A 23,197-nucleotide genomic window follows, 5' to 3' on the forward strand; every position below is an offset into this window, starting at 1 on the left:
CAGCACACGAAGACAGATGGTTATCCATCAGGTGCAAGCAGAAGAGGTTTAATTCAATTTAACATCATCTTCAGTACATTGGGCTGAAGAGCATATCCTGTACTGTTCGATGTATGTTTGAATAACTCCAGGCAAAAGCCACAGGAATAATGAATTCTTTCTTTACCATGCATCTCAGGGTTCAACAACTAGAAATGTGCTCAAAATTACTGACAATAATGACCCAACATTGGAGGCTAAACCAATAAAAAGGCATACAACCATACCTATAATCTCCGCTGGTTTTTTTTTGGAATTCATTATTTGTTGCTGTTGAAACCATTACCATTTCAAATCCCACACTGTACTGCCTGCACAAAGGGAAAGTACAGATGAACATCAAGGAAAGTACTTAAACAAATGCATTCATCATTATAATCCTAATTAGTTACCTCCCTTCCTCTGGGTGTTCATTAATTTGCATCATTCCATTTAAAAAAAAATATTTAGACATACATTCATAGTATCAGGCCCCTTTGTGGCCCACGAGCCCGTGCCGCCCAATTACACCCACCTATAACCCCCGGTACATTTCCAATGGTGGGAGGAAACTGGAGCACCTGAGAAAAACCCATGCAGACATGGAGAGAACGTACAAACTCCTTGCAGATGGCACAGGATCCAAACCCTAGTCCTGAATGCTGGCGCTGTAACTAACCGCTATGTTTTTATCCTTTGAACTTGTTGATTGATTGATTCCCAATCCATCTTTGGTTTGATTAAAAATTCATTCTTTTTGAATTTAAGACCTTCCACTTCATTTCTGGCACATAGTCCTCCTTGTACTTCCTTCAGTTGAAGAAGCTAGCTGACAGCCAACTGTTTTGGCCAAAGCCCTCTGATTCCTTCCCTAAACCCTTCTTTCCACTTCCCATGCTTCGTTTAGACTCTCCTCAAAGCTTGCCCTCAATTCAGATATTGTTCACCTCTGTTTCGTCTTTTTGTAACTCGGTGATATTTTACCTGAAACCATGTCAATAATGTATCATGGGATATAGTTATTGTAATGTATATTTAACACGACAATCTTCTTGCATTTACCACATAGCATTGTTTCCCAACCCACTTGTATGACTGGGAATTATGACAAGGTTACATTAAAGCACAGAGCTGGGGGTCAGTAAGAAAACAATTAGGATTAAATGTGTTTGATACAAATAAAATTCTTCAGAGAATGGAAATTTTTAACTCAGAATATTGGTTCAAATTGGACAAGTGTGCAATTTAGCAAACTGCAGTTTTTGACTGATATCAATACTCTTTATCACGCACTGAGTGTTCAGCATTTGCTGTAGAAACCCTGGAATCGTTAAAACAATAACTGGAGAGAGATTATGAGATTTTCTGGCATGAATAAAGAAGGGTCAAATCAGTATCCTTATTCCAACTATTAAAATTTATTATCTCTATACACCACCCTTGGTATTCACACTGTTTAGATCAGATACTATTTATTGTTATATAACACAAAATTGCCTTTAGTCTGCCATAAGGAAGACAAAGATTCACCATTAGCACTACCTGGCGTCCCTGGATTCGCCTCCAGCACTCCCATAGCCTCTGCCATGACAGCTGTCAGCAACCTGAACCCAGATCCAAACCTCTTACATGATCAGGCAGTGCCCTTCAGGAGCCCTCCTTGCCCTCAGCATCCTGTTGAATCCCGGTTCCAATACCTGGTTCTCCTGAGCCAATCCCCAGTGACCCGCGGCCCTCAAGTCATCAGCTCGGAGACGGTGTGGGTTCCTCGCCCGCAAGTTACCAACATCTCACCACCTGTGTGTGTCCTTCAGCCGCAGACATCCTCAGTGGTCCATCACTGTCCTTGGGGTCGTCTCCTCAATGAGGGGAAGGGAGCATTCTCCCATTACTGGTGTCTTGCACCAGTCTGCTGCTTTCCCAGAGTCTGCAATCCATCTAGGCCACTGCCAGACATAGGCAGCACCATCTTGAACCCAGACCCCGCAAGATTTTAAACAAAACCCCAATGGTTTCTTTAACAGGCCGGTAAAGCCTGTATGCAGCCGTCGGCAGTAGGACTAGATAGTAAGACCCCTCGGGGGGGCGGGGGGGAAAGGGTAGAGGGAGGCGGTGCATCCCCAGGTCCTGCTGCTAGTTTAATGCATTTATTTCCTCACAGGGAAATAGAGTTAACAGTTAATGGAAAGCTGAGAGTGGATTTTCACGTTGTTAGGAAACTTGAAGCTGACAGGACCTGTTCTCTCCATCTGCTTCCCTCATTTCTATTTCAGTGTCTTCTTTAAAAGAGTTGTTTTATAAGTGGTTCTTGAAAAGCAAGACATTACCCTGGGGGGGGGGGGGGGGGGAATGAAAAACAGACTCCTGCTCGATTTAGCTTCTCACTTTCTGAAGTAGCAACATTATGAAGTGCAAGAGGGAAATATTTTAGAATGAGAGCGTGCTTTCTACTTGGAACACATTCCCATTAAAATAGATCTTTTCGTAAGCACAATGAGGAAAGTTCCTGATATTTTTTGTATAATGCAAATTAAGACTAAAAAAAAATGAGCCCTTTAGAAGAAGGAAGGCTGGAAACAAAGAGTGAATTGAGGTCTTTAAAATGATCTTGGAGTATGAGTCGACCCGCCCCAAGATATGTTCAAAGATAAGGGGCAGCATGGTTAGCGTAAAGCTGTTCCACCGCCAGCGGTTGGCGTGGGTTTTCCTGGTTTCCTCCCACCCTTCAAAATGTACCGGAGGGTGTAGGTTAATGGGGTGTAAATTGGGTGTTACCAAGCTCTATGCCCAAATTTAATACATTTAAATTTATGACTTAAAATTGAAGTAAATTATTCTTTTGTAATTTGTAAAAAGATTAAACTTTTTAAATCATCCATAACGTTCATGAGAAACAAATGAAAGGCTCCCTTATTCAGTCCTGCAGTCTCTTTGAGGTTAGGAGACAGAATCCCAGTAGGACTGTGATGTGGAGCTGGCTTCCCCATCATTGCACATACTCTGTCTGGACTTACTGCTGTTTACGGCGGGAGGATGCAGTTCCATTTGGAACCACTGGCATTAGCCAGCACCCTCCAGCTCGTTAGAACATCTGATCTAATTTTCAACCTTGAAAATAAAAGGAAAGTATACTAATCTTTTGTAATCTATCAAAAGGTCGAGCCTTTCTCTGACAACAAAAATAAACAAACACAGTTAATCTTGGACCCAAGGTTATATTTTTGTTCCTTACTGACCTGGGGCCCCGCAGTTCAATCAACAATGGGCCAGTTTTCTCTGCAATGATCTGGTAAACTGGATTCATTTTGTAGCTGTCTCTGTAGTTTCCACATCCGCCTGCAGTCTGACCTTTCCACTGACCATTAACCTGCCATAATCACAGTAAGAAGCCCACAGAATTTTAATCAATGCTTTTGACACAGATCGAGAATGATGACAGCTCAAACCTGTTCTGTCTTCTAAAAAGATCGTTGACTAAATCTATCCACCTTCCCTGTGACATTATCCTTAATATATTTGGAAAACAATCTGATGTCAGCTTCAAAATTAATAGACAATTCGTGACAAAAAAAATTCAATACAAGTTTTGCATTCTCAGTCACTCGGCCATATCAGGAAGTTCGTATGTTTTAACTCTCCAGGACTTAATATAGACGGAAGGTTCATTGCTAATTATTTATTAGTAGAGCGGAGGAAAATCATTAGTCGAGAGAGGCTTGGGCACACTCACAAATATGGATTAATAACAAAGACCCTGAGAGAAATAGGTCAACCACCCAATATTTGCAGATATTGGAAATCCAAAACCAAAATCAGAAATGCAAGATGCTCCAGCAGTATTTGTGGAAAGAGAAACATCATCAGTGTTTCAGGTGAAAGACTCTAATCAGATGTCAGAACCATAGAACACTACAGCTCAGGAACAGGCCCTTCAGCCCCTCCCTAGTCCCATCCACCTGCAACTGGACCATAGCCCTCCATACCTCTCCCATCCACCGATGTACCTATCTAATCTTTTAAACGGTAAAAGCAAACCTGCAGCCACCATTTCCACTGATAGCTGGTGCCACACTCTCACACCCTCGGAGTTTCCCCTGATCTTTCCTTTAAACATTTCACCTTTCACCCATGTCTCTCCCAAATCAGTGGAAAATGCCTGCTTGTATCTATACGCCTCATTTTTTCTTTAGGTAGAAGCTGATTTTGGCCTCAAGACCCGCGCTGCTTAATTACACCCAATTAACCTACCACCCCATACATTTTGGAGCGTGGATACCCATGCAATTCACATAGAGAATGTACAAACTCCTTACAGAGCTGGATTCGAACTCTAGTCACTGGCGCTGTAATAGTGTCCTGCTCGCTGCTATGTGGGGAATCGCCCCAAATTCTACACTGCTTCACGGTATAAACTCCTAGCCTATTCAACCTTTCCTTATAACTGATGTGACCACCAGTTTTCTTTTCACAAAAAAATCTTGACTACATTAACTTCTGGTGTCCAATCTTTTTGCAAACACTTAGTTTTGAACACTGCTATAACCTCATTTTCAACCACTATGTTAGAAGTGAATTTCACATCCTATTTTTGCCACTTCAGATTTCTCAATGTCAAAATGATTCTCCCTTCCTTAAAACCCTTGCACTTAATATTCCATTTATTTATTCATTTGTGGATTAAGGAGCTTGTGTAACAAAGATGTCTACAATAAAGTCTCTCATATCTGGAATTCAAGCAACTGGCAGCCTGAAGCAACAGGCAAAAATAAATTAAAAAACCCCAAAATAATAGGTAAAAGATATGCAAGTTAAAATTGCAAAAGTAAATGTTCTCTGAGGTAACACATACACCTTTGGTGAAGACCGGAGCAAATATTCAGCTAGTGGAGTGCGCTGGTCATAGTAGTTGTTTGAATAAAGGTGTGAAACACCAATTGTGTCGCCACGATGAAGAGCTGGTAGACGGTCAGAGACTTTATCTATAAACTTGGGGAAGGAGTGGGGGTTAATTATCTATTATGTTATTGATCGTCTATTGGCCAGGTCCTTGGAGGGGGAGGAACCTGCAGATGCAGCGACGGATTTTAGACTGCAATGTCAGGAAAAGAGTGGGAAAAAAAATTAACATAATGACTGACCGTGTGGCTGTTCACACTGGGAACCTTCTTAGACTGTGAGTACCTGAGTGCAACTGTCCTGGGGGTTGGACGTGCAGTAGAATGGATGACCGACAGCTAATTTTTCCGGTACGATTTACACTGCAGGCCTCCTCCAAACAGTTTTCGGGGTCCTGCACGATAAATCGCGGGGCAGGAATTGGCTCAGAATCCCTGCACATTCCTTTTTAGATTGCCCATGTAGCGATAAAATTCCTTGATGCCTGCAGTCTAAAAACCATTGTGTTCAAAAATTGCAATTGAAAAGAAAGTAAAATGCTTTAAGGTTTATGAAGTCATGCAAGTGAAGTTAGTTCAGTGTAAGTACAGTATAATATTTTTGTCGTTTATACTATTTATTCTTAATGCAGGTATATTAGTTAGGTATTGTGAGAGTAAGTCTCAAGTAACCAGAACATCAATATCTGGCATCTACCAATCTCCATAGAGGATTGTATTTAGCCCCGTCAAAAAAAATCAGCATTTTATAGGGGACTGCAAAAGAGGAGCTCTAACAAAGAGTTGTAGAGAACAAAATAGATGCTCTCTTTCTGTATATAGGCAAACAAAATTCTATAAAGAAATGGCATAAATCAGATAGCTCATTTGAAGAAGTTGCACTGACATAAAAGCTCAGATTCTTTACTCTGCAATTGGAGGGCTGTTTCTTTTCAATGGCCAAGTCTGATTTAATTTAACTAGTGGTTATTCATTAACTTTGAACACAGTAGGCGCTTTCAAATTGCAGCACCTGGGTAGCCCATTGGGACCAGGATGAGATCACTGAGTTGTGGGTGCCTCCTGCACCTTTCAAATAGCAGCCTAACCTTACCTGTTAAATCACCAACCTGGCGATTAAAGGGGGAAATCTCACCCCTGTGATGACGCATCGTGTAGCCACAGGGAATCCCCTATTCCCTGTGCTCTTTCTGTTTAAAGTTCCAGAGTAACCAGGTGAGCCATTTTCCCTTTCAAATAAGTGGAGGACACCTGGGTAAGTTTCACTGGGTTCCCTGACCACCTTGAAGGTCAGTCTGGGACCCAAGTGGATTTTGACAGGACTTGCCTGTTCAGCCCTTTCAAATAGCCCTGAACTTGGGTCTTCAACCTAGTACATTGCTTGGTTAACCCCATTTAACAAGGCAATTTGAAAGGGCCTATGTCATCTCATGGAATAGTACATTTCCCTCTGGGTAGGGCGAATCAACAATAGTTTGCAACTTCTATGAACTGAAGGGTCAGCTACCTTTTAATTGAATGACAGGCAGATTTCCTTTAGTGAATAGCAGATTCATTATAAGTTGATATACCATGAGGTTTTTATTGGGATTACTTACATCAGAATCACTCACCCGTTTATAATGTGTGTACGGGAATGGAATCTTGGAAAATGTAAACTTACACATGGAATATACCTGCATGAAAGAATAAAAGTCCTGTTACAAATCAATACGTTTATCTTTGATGTGAGACCCAGCACGTTGAATGATTGTGAAAGATAAAATTAAATCAAAGCCCGGTGAGATTGTACTCTTGAGACATGAATCACAATTTAGATTTCAGATTTATTGCCAGAGTACATACATGACATCACATACAAACCTGAGATTTTTTTTTGTGTGCGTAAAAAAAACCCAATTTAATACAAGTTTTGCATTCTCAGTCACTCGGCCATATCAGGAAGTTCGTGTTTTAACTCTCCAGGACTTAATATAGACAGAAGGTTCATTGCTAATTATTTATTAGTAGAGCGGAGAAAAATCATTAGTCGAGAGGGGCTTGGGCACACTCACAAATATGGATTAATAACAAAGACCCTGAGAGAAATAGGTCAACCACCCAATATTTGCAGATATTGGAAATCCAAGACCAAAATGTGCCCCACGTTGGTAGTGTGAAAAAAAACTGTATTCAATGTACACATCTGAACAAATAAAGAACTGTAAACAGATAACAAATGTAAACAAACTGACTATTTAAAAAAAAATTCTCTCTCTATTGGACAAAGTGCACAAATAAGTGTCCTTAAATGAGTCCCTGACTGAGTTTGTTGTTAAGGAATCTGATTTATAAGTGTTCAGCTTTTTGTTAAGTTTTACTCACTAGATTTTAAAAAAATTGTCAACTTATTTATCGATGTCTTTACCTGATGAAAGCATCTACTTTTTAATTCATGTCTACATTGAATAGTGACTCATCATCACTGCCTGGTATGGAGATGCCAACTCTCCGGACAAGAATAAACTCCAGAGGGTTGTTAACTCGCCCTGCGACATCACAGGCACCAGACTTCACTCCGTCGAGGACACCTACATGAGGTGGTGTCTTAAAAAACCAGTCTCTATCCTCAAAGACCCTACCACCCAGGCCATGTCCTCTTCACTCTGTTACCATCGGGGGAAAGGTACAGGAGCCCAAAGATGAGCACTCAGCGGCACAAGGACAGCTTCTTCCCCACTGCCCTCAGATTCCTGAATGATTAATGAACCGTAGACACTGTCTTCCTTTATGTGCCCTGTTATTGTCATTAGTATTTTAGTTTTTGATAGTAATGTTGTAAGATGGTTATGAAATGAATGTTTGCTCAATGATACTGCTGCAAAATCACCAAATTTTATGACTTGTTCACGACAATAAATCCTAATTCTGATTCCTTTAGTGTTTGGCATTGAACTACTCAAACTCCTTTTATAAGAAGCCACTTCAAGTATTCATTCTTAAAAGTACTTTTACATAAAACTGATTAGTTGTGTGTCCAGTGACTGCTCTTCCAAATCACAACTACATGACGTGTATTGCAATTATGGTTTCATGATACCGTGCCTATTTTATAGGCCACAGTATGAAAGCTGTACTGACAACACCTGAGGGAGTCCTGCAGTGGCAAAGGTGTCTTTTCATTTTAGACCTGTGCTAAATGCAGGATCCAGCTTCAATGAATCGATGGCTGACCCACAGAGAGCAGGGAGCAGAGATGCAGCACTCCCGCAGGCCCCAATCACCCAGGCCGACTGTTGTCAGCTCCGCACAGGCTTTGAACGGCCCTTGAAAGAAGCCTATGGTAGTTTTATTTGAAATCTCGCGACCACAGGGTCTGCGCCCAAGATGGCGGCGCCTATGATCTAGTGGCCACGAGGGACTCCAGGGAATCGGAGGACTGGTGCAGGGCACAAGAAAATGGGGTGACCACACCCCCCCCCTCCATTTAAGAGGGAGATGACCCACGGGATGGTGACCATAGCGACAGACCAGTGAGGGGTTTTGTGGCTGAAGGATCCACACAGGCGGCAGACCTCTGGTGATTCAACGCGAGGAACTTCACGCAGGCAGTGAGCTGCGGGAGGCTTTGATCGAGGGATTCACACCAGGCTGTGGACTGTTGGACACTGGCTGAAGGGATACCAGGTATCGGAACTGGGATGTGAGAGGGGTGCCGAGGGTGCTGAAGGGGTCCTAATCGTATTGGATCTGGAGCTCAGATTGCTGATGTTTTGGACTGTGGAGGCTCTGAAAGTGATTCTACAGACACTTGGTAACTCGGGTGGGGGGACACCTCCCTTTTGCTTCTCTTTCTCTGACTGTAAGAGGTGCTTCAGGCAAGAATCTGTCTGCCTTGCAGCAGACAAAAGCAATTTTGTGTAATTTGACACTGTTTTTATTGAATCTTGGCCATATCAAGTGTGTGTCTCATATTTCTCAAGTTATATTTTTATCTTTCAGTCGAGAGCAAACAGTTAGGAGCCAACAACGTATTTACCCTGAGTGTGTAATGGATGGTGTTCTGCTTCTCGTACTGAGACACCACTAATGTAAATGTGCTTGTTCCCGGCTTGGTCAGCTTGATCTTGGTCAGGTAATGAGGGCTGTTGATACGAATCCCATCGATTAACGGTGGAGGATCATCTGCATGAGATTTAAGAATAACTTGATCAGACTAGCTTAGAGGTGCTACACACCTCTAGCCAAGAATCAAACCGTCTGCTACCTCACTGCATTTAATCTTCAATCAATGTGCAATCTAAGAGGCAAACGGGCATCCGAAAAACAGAGAGAGAACATCAATTGAGAGTCTGGACATTTAACTAACCTCAATGTTTAGCTAAAATATTCAGCAAATAGAGGTGATGAAGATTTATTACAATGAGAAGAACGTGTATATTTTAATTTTTTTTCATTTAAAATTTGAACATATAGCTCAGTAAAAGGATCTTGCGGCCCATGTGCCCATGCCACCCAATTACACCCAAATGACCTCCAGCCCCTGTATGTTTTGAAGGGTGGGAGGAAACCAGGGCACCCAGAGGAAATCCAGGCAGACACGGGGAAAGCATGCAAACTCCTGACAGACAGTCTTTGTAACAGCATCCCGCTAACTGGCCCGCTAAGATGATCACACTTCAGCATTTCTGAGTCAAATGTGCAATGGTTGTGTCGCTCCGCCCAAATAGATTTTCTAATCATTTCCACACCTTTCAGCAGTTACCTTAAAGACAACTTTTTCAAATATCAATGACAGAACGCTGAGTGGGTGTACAACACTGGGCTGACAATGTACTTTCCTCACCACCAGTGAACTTCATCACATCCAAAAGCAAAGTGGCTTGTCAATGTTCAATTGGGATAAGCCACTTTCAGGTGCTTGAGCGCAGATAATGCGCCGGCAGACGTGGCTGGGGGAGTGCAGCTGGGACGTTTAGGTGGCTGCAGAGAAGACACCTTTCTGTCACCTGAACGTGCCAGCTGAAGGAGAGCCGCGTCCGAGCGAATGCCGGCTCCTGTGAACTGTGGCTATAGTCCTACTGCTGCTTTCAGGTGCAACGGGGGAATTCTCAGAGCGGAGATTATACCTACAGGAGGAGGGTTAGGTAAGAGCTCCTCCTGGCCAGGTTCTCCACTTTCATGTGGCCTCCCGACAGCCGCATAGAGATAGAATATGCGGCTTTACATCGGTGTATTTTGCCCACCTGAAAATGCCTATATAGCATTAAAAGAATTCTGAATTTGACAAGTTTTGATTCTGAACTGACCAGCTGCGAGCACTTCTGGTTCACAGCATACTCAGGAGATGGCAATAAATGATACCACAAAGATCTGACAACTGTCAGGGGACAACGGTTGAGGTAAAGACTACAGAATCCATCCTCTTCCCCAGCTGAACCTCCCACTCCACCCTCTTGGATAAACTTCCTTTATTAACCCAGATCATTCAAAGCTAACTCTAACCTAGCATGTTCTGACTAACTAATCTTTTCTAGCTTGAAGCTCGATGAGTTTTCTATGTGCCTTGATCATCCTCCAATTTCTTTCCCACGCCTGGGATAGCCATGCCTTCAGCCAAGTAGAAGCTCGCCTCTGGAAGTTCCCCTCTTAAATACATCTTTTCTCCTTCAGTATGTTCGTTAAAAACGTGCACATCATTTTTCCTGATATCTCCTCTACATGGCACCACATTTTGGGGCATTTCTTGTCCTGGTAAACGTGTAATGAAGTGCAGATTGAAATGCAGAACAACTCGCCGTTGATTCCTGATGAGGGGTTTCTGGGCTGGAACATTGACTGACTATTGCTTTCTGTGGGAGCTGCCTCACCCGCTGAGTTCCTTCAGCACCTCCTGTCTGTTGCCTCATCTCAATGTTCTTTGGTTTCCTCACTGTGAGAAAATGGTTGCTGCATTGGATGCAAAACTGTGATTGGCTCCAACTCTCTGTGCCTCTATTATTTATTCACAATATTAATTTTAGTATGCACAAGTACTGCAAATATGTACCACTTGTATTATGTTATGTCTGTTTGTGTACAATCGTAAACCAGAACAACATTCCTACTTCCAACCAGCTCAAAGGTTGCTTTTGTAAAATATGGATAATCTGTCATTAAACTGGTTTACTAAAAATATCAATTCTGTAAATACATGACACTGCGAATCAAATTTCTTTCTAATCTCAAGTTTCTTGTGGGTTTTATAAAGGACACTACAACACAGAAACAGGCCCTTTAGGGCCTTCTAGTTTGCTCTGAACCATTTCTTTCTGTCTCGCTCCACTAGCCTGCACCCAGTCTATCGCCCTCCAGACCCCTCCCATTCATGTTCTCACCCAAATTATTCTTTAATGTTAAAATGGAGCCTACATTCACCACTTCAGCTAGCAGCTCATTCCACACTCCCACCACTCTATGGGTGAAGAAGATCCCCCTCACGCTCTCCCTAAACCTTTTCCCTTTCACTCTCAACCCACAGTCCTCTGGTTTGTATCTCAGCTATCTAATTTTTGTCCTTTAGTTCAGGTTAAACCAGACCAATGTTTCGTGCCTGAGTCCTTCATCAAGGTTCCGCAGTCTACTGGTATCTAGACAAAGGCTCAGGCCCAAAACACTGGCTAGACATCTTTGCCTCCTGTGGGGCCACCTGAGTTTCTTCACCACAACCACAGCATCTGGCAGACTTCCTTGTTCCCTTCTATTTCGGGGAGATCTTCCACTTCGATACTTCCTTCTCTTGTCACAGCTAACAAGGCTCTCAACTGCACTTCCTATTTCCCCCGCTTCTGCTCTTGGCCAGGCGCAGGACAGAGCCCTCGACTCACCTTCTGGCCTATCAGCCTCCACATACGGCAGATAAAAAGGTCCATCTTACCCTTACTCAGCCATTGTGATCTGGAACTTTGAGTCTCTTTCCCTATGCTTCAAAACAACATTTTTGTTTGTTAGTTTTACTTCTAGTTCTGCTTGAATACACAAAAACTCAATTTCCAATTTCTTCTCAGTTCCACGTGAATTTCCAGGCAGTATACTTACTCGGGTAGTAAACTTTTTTCCCTCCACTCTGGTAAACTACCAAAGTAATAAATTCTCGATTGTGGGCAAAATCATCCTGTAATAAGAGTGAAAATTCAACATTTAGGACAAAGCACGACACAGAGTTACGGTCAATCTCACAGAGTCAAACAAGCCTGGTCATGGCTCACATCATCTCCAGCCTCCAGGCCAGCTTAGACCCAATGCAATTTGCCTGTCAGCCCAACAAATCCATAACACACTCTCCTCTCACCTTCGATGCCAAGAACAAGAACTACAGCCCTGCCTTCAACATCCCTAGCAAACTCATTCGCAAACTTTAGGATCCAGGCCTCAGCATCCTCCTCTGCAATTGGATCCTCGACTTCCTGTCTAACAGAATGCAATCAGTGAAAACGAGTAACAATTTTTCCTCGGTCACAGTGAACACTGGTGCTCAAGGATGTGTACTCACTCCCCTGTTACACTTCCTCTACACACACGACTGCACAACTAAATATCATTCCAACTCCATCTTCAAATTTCCCGACAGCTGTGGACTGGGTATTAAATAACAACGACACAAATGAGGGACAAAAACAACCACTCTGTAAACGTCGGTAAGACGAAGGAGATGATTGGTGATTTCAGGAGAATGGAGGTTATTTGACCTGAAACTCTTCCAGTGGAACACTATGAGGACGTAGAGAACAGTGATGTGCATGGTCCTGAACCTCTTTTTAAATTGTGTGTGATAAATGAAAGTTTAAAAAGTGGAAAAAAAATTAAACAGTTTAATTTAGCGCAAGCTCAGTATCCCATATAGCTTTGCTAAGTATATACAGTAATATGGAATCCATATTGCATAATGCCCAATTTCACAGAACATGTAGTGGACGTTAAGCAGCGCATACCTGTAGTTAAAATAAATGCCCCCTTCGTCTGGTGACTTTAAAGCCACTCAAGTTACTGAGCTGTGACAGGCAAAAGGTCTGCCCCTGCCAAATTAATCTTAACCAAAATCTCTCCCAATTTTGAATAGTTCAATAAGATCTCTCTGCAATTGTTTTTCTATTCAATTGAACTGTGCCCCAATTACTAAGATTCACTTTTGCAGCCCAAGAGTTTCATGTCTTGGGTTTCAGTTGTATAATTTTTGTGCACTCTCTCTATGGCCTTTAATACCCTTCCGAAATTGGCTGCAACTGAATTTCTTACTTTCAAGCCACTTGTCAGATATGCAAGAGTGGCAAAGGTGGATTTGGCCTGATTTTGTCCCACTGCTTCCAAACAGACCCTCAGCCAATAGCTCTGTTGAATGCAGTATCTCACGGGTACAGTTTCTGACTGTGTGTATGCCATGGTGCAGTGGAGTGTCAATTACACAGGCTGCTGAAGAGACCCTTTTTAAAATGAATTACCAAAATCCCATCTTGAATTCGCATTATCTATTATTCCAGCCAATAAGGCAGTGTCACGGCCTTCAATCCTGAACATAGGAAAACCTCATTAAAGATAGTTACGCTGATGAACTGAGAAAATGATCACACCTCATTAACTGGCTGAACATGAATCAGAATGCATTAGATCAATGAAAGAATGTTTCACCATCACTAAATCAGTACTGCATCAGACACATTGAGTTCATAAATCAATACAGATGCATCATATCCAATGGCCAGTTTCACCAATTAATCCATTCTTTTTCTAATCTGTTCAGCCTACAAAGTTACAACACCATGGAAATTGAATGGGCAAGAAAATACCTTGGCAGCTCAGAAACCCACAAAACACTGAACACCTTACACACTGTACACACCTAAAGCAAAGGTATTTTAACATGGCTGCAAAGAAATAGATCAAATGCAGATGGGAACCAATAATACTGTACAGTAAATGTTCAAAAATCCAGATGCCAGAAATCCGGACTCTCAAACATTTTAAATTTAGTGGGATTTTGCGTGCACAGCGGCACCAACTGACCAGGCTTTATTCAGGTAGGTAAATTGTAGTAGGTAAATTATTGGAAGGTGTTCTAAGAGATCAGATATACAGTTATTTGAATAGCCAGGACTTGAGTAGGGATAGTCAACATGGCTTTGTGTGTGGTAGGTCATGTTTAATCAATCTTATGGTTTTTTTGGGGTGATTACTGGGAAAGTTGATGAAGGACAGGCTGTGGATGTTGTTTGCATGGATTTTAGAAAGGCTTTAACAAGGTCTCACATGGGAGATTGGTCAGGAATGTTGAGACATAAGGTATTCATGGTCATGTACTGAACTGGATCCGACAATGGCTAGACAGGAGAAGCCAGAGAGTAGTGGTGGATGATTGCTTCTCAAAATGGAAGCCTGTGTCTAATGGTGTCTCAGGGATTGGTGCTGGGACCATTGTTGTTTATCATCTATATCAATGATCTGGATGATAATGTGGTAAATTGGATCAGCGTTTGCAGATGACACTAAGATTGGAGGTGTTCTGGACAGTGAGTAAGGTTTTCAAAGCTTACAGAGGGATCTGGACCAGTTGGAAAAATGGGCTTAAAAATGGCAGATGGAATTTAATGCAGACAAGTGTGAGATGTAGCATTTTGGAAGGATAAACCAAGGTGGAACATACACAGGGAATGGTAGGGTAATGAGGAGTCTGGTAGAACAGAGGGATCTGGGAATATAGATACATAATTCCCTGAATGTGGTGTCACAGGTGGATAGGGTTGAAAAGAGAGATTTTGATATATTGACCTTCATAAAGCAAAGTATTGAGTACAGGAGTAGGGTTGTTATGGTAAAGTTGACAGGGTAAGGCCAAATTTGGAGTATTGTGTGCAGTTTTGCTACCTAACTACAGGAAAGGTATCATAAGATATAATAAAGAGTGTAGAGAAAAATTACTAGGATGTGGCTCAGATTCAGGAACTGAGTTACAGGGAAAGGTGAAACCGGTTAGGACTTTATTCCCTGGAGCGTAGAAGAATGAGGAGAGATTTGATTGAGGTATTTAAAATTATGAGGGGGATAGACAAGAGTAAATGTAGATTGGCTTTTTCCATTGAGGGTAGGTGAGATACAAACCAGAAGATGGGTTAAGAGTGAAAGGGGAAAAGTTTAGGGGGAACATGAGGAGGAACTTCTTCACACAGAGAGTGCCAACTGAAGTGGTGAATGCAGCCTCAATTTTAAAATTTGTGAAGAATTTAGACAGGTATATAGATGAGAGAGGTATGGAGGGCTATGGACTCAGTGCAGGTCAGTGGGACTAGACAAAAAAAATGGTTTGGCACAGTCTAGAATGACCAAAGGGGCCTGTTTCTGTGCCGTAATGTTCTATGGTTCTATGTAATCTTATCACAAATAAATTCATTTGTTTACTGTATTTTTCTTTCACAATGTTCATTTTTAAATATAATTTCAAGCATTACATGCATTTTTTTTGTAGTGAAATAAATTCATTTTACATTTTTGTCAAGTGTTGACTTTATTTATCTTTAACGAAGCATGGTGTATTTGCTAATGAATAAACTATCAAAATTTACCTGCTCATCTTGATTTATACCTTCTTAAAATTGGATTTTAAAAGTACTGTCCGAGAATATGGAAAACCCGAATCTGGAGCAGCCCCATCCCTGAGCAGCCTGGATTTTAGGACTTTTACTGTACTGCTTTCATGGTCAGACTGATTCCGGAAAAAATGTATGGAGGAGAGGAGAGGAGGAATTAAGGTGGCAACAAAAACCCTACCCGAGGGCTACTAGCCCAATGGTTTGATATCTTTATCCACAGCTGACCTTGTCAATAATGTGCCTGGTCAACAGAACCCAAACAACAGCTCCACCTTGTGGACACTGGACTTCCAGCTTGTACTGTGGATTGTTAGCTAGGCTGTACACATCCTTCACTGGGCCTTGCTTTGCATCCCAGGTACTGGAAGAGAGAAGTTCACATATATAAGCCTATTTACAATGCAACATTAATACATCTGCATGCAACTCTGCCCACGTTTCTTTGTTATGAACCCAAGAACATTAAAATGGGCAGCAAATTCCACAGATTCACCAGCCTCTGGGAAAAGCAGTTCCTCCTTATCTTCGCACTAAATCTACTACCCTGAATCTTGAGGCTATGCACCCTAGTTCTAGTCTCCCCCAACAATGGAAACAATTTATCTACCTCCATCTTATCTGGCTTTCATAATTTAATGTTTCTCTAAGCTCCCCCTTCATTTTTAAAATTCCAGCGAGTACAGCCCCAGATGACTCAATCTCTCTCGAGTGGAGGTGTTGGCTTGGTGGCCTGAGGGTGGGCTGTGGCCTTGCCGGGCAATGGGAGATTCAGCAGAACGAGGTAGGGAGGGGCCGCAGCCAGGGTGGGGCTATGGTCTGGGAATGGGAGACGAATGGGTGAAAGCAGAATGGGGATCCAAGTTAGGGGTTTTGAAGCAGGGAAGGGGTGTGGTCTGGTAGGGAAAGTGGATTGCTGGTTCAGTTTATTGAGGGTGGAAGCTGGGTTCAAAATGAGAGCACCCTAGTCCTGGAAGAAAGCAAAGCAAATGGAAGCAGGGCGGTAAGAGAGGGGTGTGGTTAACGCAACACTGTTACAGCGCCAGTGATCAGGACCAGGGTTCAAATCCCGCACTGTCTGTAAGGGGTTTGTACGTTTTCCCTGTGTCTGTGCTGCATGTCTAAATTTTTAAAACATTTAAAAAAACAGCAACCTATGACTAAAAGTAGAAGTTAATAAAAATAGTCCTAAATTTGAATCATGTCGACCAGTGAAAAGAAGCAAAGATTTTTTTTCAGCTGGTTCATGTTTTTTTTAACTCTTCAGAGACGGAGTCCACAAGGATTTTGGCAGAGATGGAGAGATTATTGATAAGATGATGGAAATGTGGAGTCAATGTTATCGTCGGATCAGCTGCGATCTTACGAAGTGGCGGAACAGGTTTGAAGGCCGAACTGTGCTGCTCCACTTTGCATGTTGACCCGTCTTCTTCTGCAAATGCTCCACCTACTCTGAAACGCACACAGTTCCCAGCAACGATGGAAATCAAGCACTGGCAACTAACCTGTGAATGTAAGTTGTCTCTTTGAATAGCCCAGGATTCCAGCTCAAATAAATCACATCATAGTGCTGACAAAGGTCCTCCCAGTTAATCCAGAATATTCCTGAAGGGAAAAGTTCACAAAAAGAAACCAAGAATGTTCAGCAATTGACCATGTTCAATGCCCACCAGACAGGTTTTAAATTTACTCATTGATCAGTATCAACCTGAACTGCATTGTTGGAAACCTGCAATGCTTCACTTCCATATATGGTAAAACATCTGGCATCTGGAATTCAAGCAACTGGGAATTTTTTTTTTGAGGGAAAATAAATAAATAAGGTAAAAAATATGCAAGTTTAAAACTGTAAAAGTACACATTATAAACATGTGCACTTAGAATTAGAAGGGGTTTAAGTTACGTTAATAGTAATAAGTTAAAGTTTGATCCTGTTTTTATGTTGAAAGAAAATTAAAAGCAACTTTTATTAAAGTAACCACTTGTCTTGGTGAATTTCTATTGCTGCTGGGTTTTGGGGTCCACTGGACTCGTAACAATTTATGCAAGTGAAGTTTGTTCAGTGTAAGTACAGTATAGTATTTTTGTCTTTTAAGCTGCTTATTCTTAATCCAGGTGTATTAGTTAGGCATTGCGAGTCAGTCTCAGGCAACTGGAAAATTCACTTATCTGGCATCTACCCCTTAGGTACTGAATACCAGGAATTTTACGGTGCACAGGCCAGAATGTCTCCTCAAAGTGCAAAGATGGTCTGGAAACACAGAGAAGGAATAAGAATTGGACACCCATGACTAATGGTACTTTGATTTCCCATCGACTGGAAGTTAATTTTTAACAAATTGGCTTTGCTTAAGACCTGCATCTCCAATCACACCCCCACCCCCCACCATTCTCAATTTTCCTCTTTGCTCTTCATCTTTGGAAGCATATACCTTTCAGATATTGCAAGGCCAAATTTACATTTAGACATGAACACCACCAAGGAACAATGCTGCAAGACAGCCGCTGCCTTATAAGTGGAAGGGTAAACAAGGAAGTGTACTCGTCACCTTCAGAACTTACCATTATCAATTTTCTGCGCTGTTTTGGGATCAAAATTCAAGTACTTCTGAAGGGCTGGTGTCCAGCTCTTCTCATCTTTGTCACCATACCGACCTTTCCATCGCAAATGGCTCCAAGGATTTTTAAGCTGAAGGAACTTGAGACCCTACAAGATGTAAATATCCTGTTAAAGGAGCCCACAGTGTTTCTAATTAATATCCTGCAACCTCGGGGTGCATTCCCGAATTGGGGGTGTCTATGAGGAGCACGGTTTGGCGTAGCAGTTAGCGCAATGCCATTACAGCGCCAGTGATTGGGACCGGGGTTCAAATTCCGCTCTGTCTGCAAGGAGTTTGTATGTTCTCCCTGTGCCTGTATGGGTTTTCCCCGGGGGCTCTGGTTTCCTCTCACCTTTCGAAAAGAGCACCAGGGGTTGTCGGTCAATGGGTATAATTGGGCGGCATGGACTTGTGGGCCAAAAGGGCCTGTTACTATGCTGCAGGTCTAAATTTTAAAAACAATCTATGTTCGTCAATGGCCACGAGGGTATTCAGACACCGGGGGGAGCAGTGGACCTTCACTGTAAGTTTCTTAACCGTGTCAGAGCTTTGGAACTGAAGCTTAGTTTGTCGATGGATCGAACAAGGGTCTCATAAGCAGAAGGATAAACAGAGCCTGCGGAGGCAAATCCACAGACACTCAGTGACTCTGAAGGGAGTCTCTTTGGCCTCTCTAAAAGGCACTGGGCAATACTAATGGCAACTCTTTGTCTGCCTTACGGCAGGCAGAAGGAAATTACGTAATATTATACTTTCTGTATTATTACATGACTACTAAGGAATTTCGAATATTACAAAACATCACCCTGCAATATTCAATGCAAGTTCAAGATCCTTTCTGGCATTTTCACTTGGGACAATCCATTTGGAAAGCACATGGTTATTTTTCAGCATTTTCTGGGAGGTGTAGCTCAAACTCCCTCAACGTAACCATCTGGTACCCTTGTGAATTATCCCTGGAACCCCAATATGTGCCAACGGTAAGTTTTACACAGTCCCATTAAAATCAAGTTATTAAATAGACAGGTGATCCCGAGAGACTCTCAGTGCTTCCATTATAGGGATGCATCTGTGCACGGATGGGCTGACCCTTCTATCTGACGCCCCTGAAAATATTTTGTTACCTTGTATTCCCGGATGTCAAGGACAGCGTATGCATGTGTGGGTACTAGCCCCCAACGTTCTCCTTCCTCCTCACTCATTATTCCAGTTGCTATGGTAATTAAAACATCACCCTTGTGAAACCTGTTAGATTTGGACATTGAATAAAAGCAGTGTTCTTAAACTGCTGAGTGAAGCCATTTAAATATGTTAACTAATGCCTCTGAAGCGGTTTCTGCTTACCTTTGATAAAGCATTTTGAAGGTGCCCTCATAATCAAACTTCTGATTGTCTGAGTGCATGGCTATTCGCTCTGGTATCCAACCAGTCAAGGCATGAAGATCAATGTTCTACAGTGTAAAGTGAAACATTTAATTTTTAAATACTAGGTCACATGATTAACAGCAAGATCCTGTAAGGAATTGGCACGTTCTCCCCATGTCTGTGTGGTTTTCCCCAGGTGCTCCGGTTTCCTCCCACTGTTATGGGGGGATGGGGTGTAGGTTAATCGGGTGTAAATTGAGCAGCAGCGACTCGTGGGCCGTATGTCTAAATCTTTAAAAATTAAATTTAAAAACTGGTTCTGATGCATTGATTAGGTTATGCAATCTAAGCACAACTGCACTTTTTAATCGAATCACTTGAATTATTTTCTTTCTGAAGATTTGATTAAATTAACATTTGTTTGAAATGTCAGTATTTCTTTTCAACTAAAAGCAGAAAGGGGATCCAAAATTTCGTAGTTGAGAAGCAGAAATGCTGGAGGAACTCAGCTGGTCTCGCAGCATCCAGAAGAGGTAAAGATATATTACCGACATTTCAGGCCTGAGCCCTTCTTCCAAGGTAGAAGCAAAATGCAGGTGAGTTTCTCTACCAGTTCTGTGTTCTGACTACAATCACAGACTTCTGTGTTTCACTCCAACATTTCATCATGTTTTTGGAAAGAAATCACAATGACCACCATTTACAGGCGATTTTTCAAAGTGAGATATCAATCCAAGTATCACTGGGTGGAAATCCGGGAACTTCAACCACACATGTAAAATCATATTTCCATGCCTCGCGACTTTCTGGATGAATATTTCGTGGGGGACACTAATAGGTGGAATGAGTTCAGGAGTAGAGAGGTCAGTTGCAACTCTACAAATCTCTGCTGAGACCACACTTGGAATATTGTGTTCAGTTCTGGCCAAACTAATGAGAGGGTCCAGCGGGGATTTACCAGGATGTTGCTTGGATTGGGAAACAAGTCTTATGAGGCAAGGTTAGCAGAGCTGGGACTTTTCTCTTTGGAGCGACGAAGGATGAGAGGAGACTTGATAGAGTCTACAAGATTATGAAAGGCTTGGAATAGGGTGGACAGCCAGCACCTGTTTGCCAGGGCAGGATCAGCAAACACCAGAGAACATATGCACAAAGTTAAGGGAGGGAAGTTTAAGGGAGACATCAGGGGTAAGGTTTTTTTATATACACAGAGAGTTGTGGGTGCCTGGAATGCCTTGGCTGAGATGGTGGTGGAAGTAGAAACATTAGGGGCATTTAACAACTAATCTAACACTATATACAAGCTTTTCATAAACCAATTTAGCAATATGAAAGGGTAAATTTACATCTCAACTGTAACTACATTGTCTTTGGGCCATCGGGAGCTCAATGGGTGGGCAGGTAGCTGGGGGGAGGATCAGCCGTTGGATGGGCGGCTGGAGTGAGGAGCCACAATCGAGCTGTTTTGGGAGCTCGATGGGCAGGTGGCCAGGGCAAGGACCAGCTGTCGGGTGCACGATGGGCGAGCGTTCAGAGGATCAGTCGGTGGAAAGTCGATGGGCAGGTGGTTGAGGCCAAAAATGGGGGGGGAGGTGGCAGTGTATTTATACATAATTTAAATGTACATTAAAACTTGAAGATCATTTGAAATTCTTACCAACCTGGAGCCTTGACCCTTGCAGACATGTGGTGTGTGTCCTGTCCAAAGCATGTCAACAAACATTCACCACCCTCTTTTTCCTCACCGCCCCTTTTCTCTTCACCGCCCCCTTGGATCTTTCCACCACCCCCAGAGGGGCAGCAGCACCCAGTTTGGGAATCACTAACATAAATGAAGGTACAGTGGCAAAAAGCAGCTGACTGAGGTCATACAGTACAAATCCGAAAATCCGGACTGCTCAGGGTCCTGATTTTCTGGATTCTTGGGCAGTCATTTTTAAAATACAAATTTAAAGAGAATGAAGAAGAGATGAACAAGTAAATTTTGCTAGGTTATTAATGAAACATTTTTTCATATAAAATACAAAAATCTACTTGTTCATTTCCACAACTTCTATGCATCTGTGATGCTTGTGCATGTACATGTGCACACAAAAGCCACTAAATTGAAAAAAGTTGAGAGTTTTCGAAAAGTCTTGGGTGGTCTGGATTTTTGGACTTTTATTATAGGTACAAAGTTTTATTTTGCCGTTATGTTATCTTTTAGTATACAAGAATAAGCAACGTTGTTTCTTCTCGGGAGAACTGAGGTGTGGGAAAATGAAGTTAAGATACTTACAGAGTTGGAACCTGGAAAATCATAGCCTCCCATAACCTTCATGTAGGCCTTCTCTATCAAAGAGACCCAAAGTTCATTCTTGTTATTGGAATAGGAACACAGCATCTCACCGTTGTGATCCACTGGCAAATAGTCATCAATGATCACCTGTTTTGGAACACATTTGAGAAAGTGAAACGACCAGATTTCATTGAAATACAGAAGTCTGTACACACTGATTGTAGTAAAAACACACATAAAAGTTGGAGGAACTCAGCCAGCCTCAGTGTCCACAGGAAGTAAAGATTTATTAGTCATTTTGGGCCTGAACCCTTCCTCAAGGAAGGGCTCAGGCCCGAAACATCACCCCCAGACTATATCAGTGCCTTCTACACGCGATTTGATCAGAATAAGAATCTATTGTCACGAACAAGTTGTAAAGTTCGGTGTTTACCACTGCGCACCCCCACGTCCTCCGCTATCCGTATCTGAGGATGACATATGGGCTGCCTTCAGGAGAGTGAATCTGAGGAAAGCATTCAGTCCGGATGGAGTACCTGGCCGAGTATTAAAAATTTGTGATGCCCAACTTGCCGATGTATTCATGGATATCTTCATCATCTTACTCCAACAGGGCATGGTACCCACCTGTTCAAACAGGTGTCAATAGAGGTGCCACAAAACTCAGACCACCAGATTCAGGAACAGCTGCTACCCCTCCACCATCAGACTCATCAACGACAAACTCAATCAGGGATTCACTTAAGGAATCTTGCATTTCATTGTTTTTTTTCCCTCTCTGTATTAGTCAGTTTGTTTACTTTAATAAGTGGTAATTCTGTTTGCCCACAGGAATAAGAATTTCAGGGATGCATGTACTGACAATAAATCTGAATATGTCTTTACCTCCTAAGAGATTGGCTGAGTTCCTCCAGCATTCATGTGTGTTCTTAAACCACATTTCAACATCACACTTGTGGCAAGTCAGTGATTCAAAGTACTATATTCGTGATCAAGATGAAGGGATTGTATGTAATGTTTGTAGATGACGCTAAGCTGGGTGGCAGCATGAGCTGTGAGGAAGATTCTGAGGGTCTCTAGTGTCATTTATAGACAGATGAGGAGAACTGGCAACGGTCACCAAGTCATGAAATGTTTACAAAAACGAAGCTCAATCATCAATCTAGTCAATGACTGTAAAGAAGCAAAGGTCATCATTGGGATGTGCAACGGTGGCGAGCAAACGACCAGCATGCCAGGGAAATTATTTGGAAGATGCTTAGAGGATCTACTCACATCTGGAAAAGCTTAGGAATGGTCAACTGTGGGGGGGGGGGTTGGGGGTAGCTAACGTCTAGAATGGGGTTTTTAGAGGAGGCAACATAGATGGTTGATGAAAGGATAGTACATAGTCTTCAATTAAACACTTGACAAGTTTCCTCATGGTGGACTCATCTGAGATCATGA

At 42.3% G+C, this 23,197-nt stretch overlaps 1 protein-coding gene across 4 annotated transcripts in view; it reads right to left on the bottom strand.

The window, feature by feature from the left end:
* capn7 (calpain 7) overlaps positions 1 to 23,197 on the bottom strand; it is a 63,434-nt gene that overhangs the window by 2,925 nt on the left and 37,312 nt on the right. Inside the window, exons 10-20 of one of the 4 annotated variants that reach the window (XM_069906673.1) lie at positions 21,752 to 21,898; positions 19,453 to 19,559; positions 19,233 to 19,353; positions 18,071 to 18,215; positions 17,014 to 17,113; positions 15,737 to 15,872; positions 11,970 to 12,045; positions 8,932 to 9,077; positions 6,512 to 6,589; positions 3,255 to 3,385; positions 267 to 350 (exon numbers count right to left, since the gene is read on the bottom strand). In XM_069906673.1, the coding sequence (XP_069762774.1) occupies positions 267 to 350; positions 3,255 to 3,385; positions 6,512 to 6,589; positions 8,932 to 9,077; positions 11,970 to 12,045; positions 15,737 to 15,872; positions 17,014 to 17,113; positions 18,071 to 18,215; positions 19,233 to 19,353; positions 19,453 to 19,559; positions 21,752 to 21,898 (1,271 nt within the window). The remainder of the gene's footprint in view (positions 1 to 266; positions 351 to 3,254; positions 3,386 to 6,511; positions 6,590 to 8,931; positions 9,078 to 11,969; positions 12,046 to 15,736; positions 15,873 to 17,013; positions 17,114 to 18,070; positions 18,216 to 19,232; positions 19,354 to 19,452; positions 19,560 to 21,751; positions 21,899 to 23,197) is intronic. The other 3 variants (XM_069906681.1, XR_011347507.1, XM_069906690.1) reach the window with 3 other exon arrangements.

The sequence above is a fragment of the Narcine bancroftii genome, chromosome 1 (assembly GCF_036971445.1).
Source record: "Narcine bancroftii isolate sNarBan1 chromosome 1, sNarBan1.hap1, whole genome shotgun sequence".
In the NCBI taxonomy this organism is placed as follows: Eukaryota; Metazoa; Chordata; class Chondrichthyes; order Torpediniformes; family Narcinidae; genus Narcine; species Narcine bancroftii.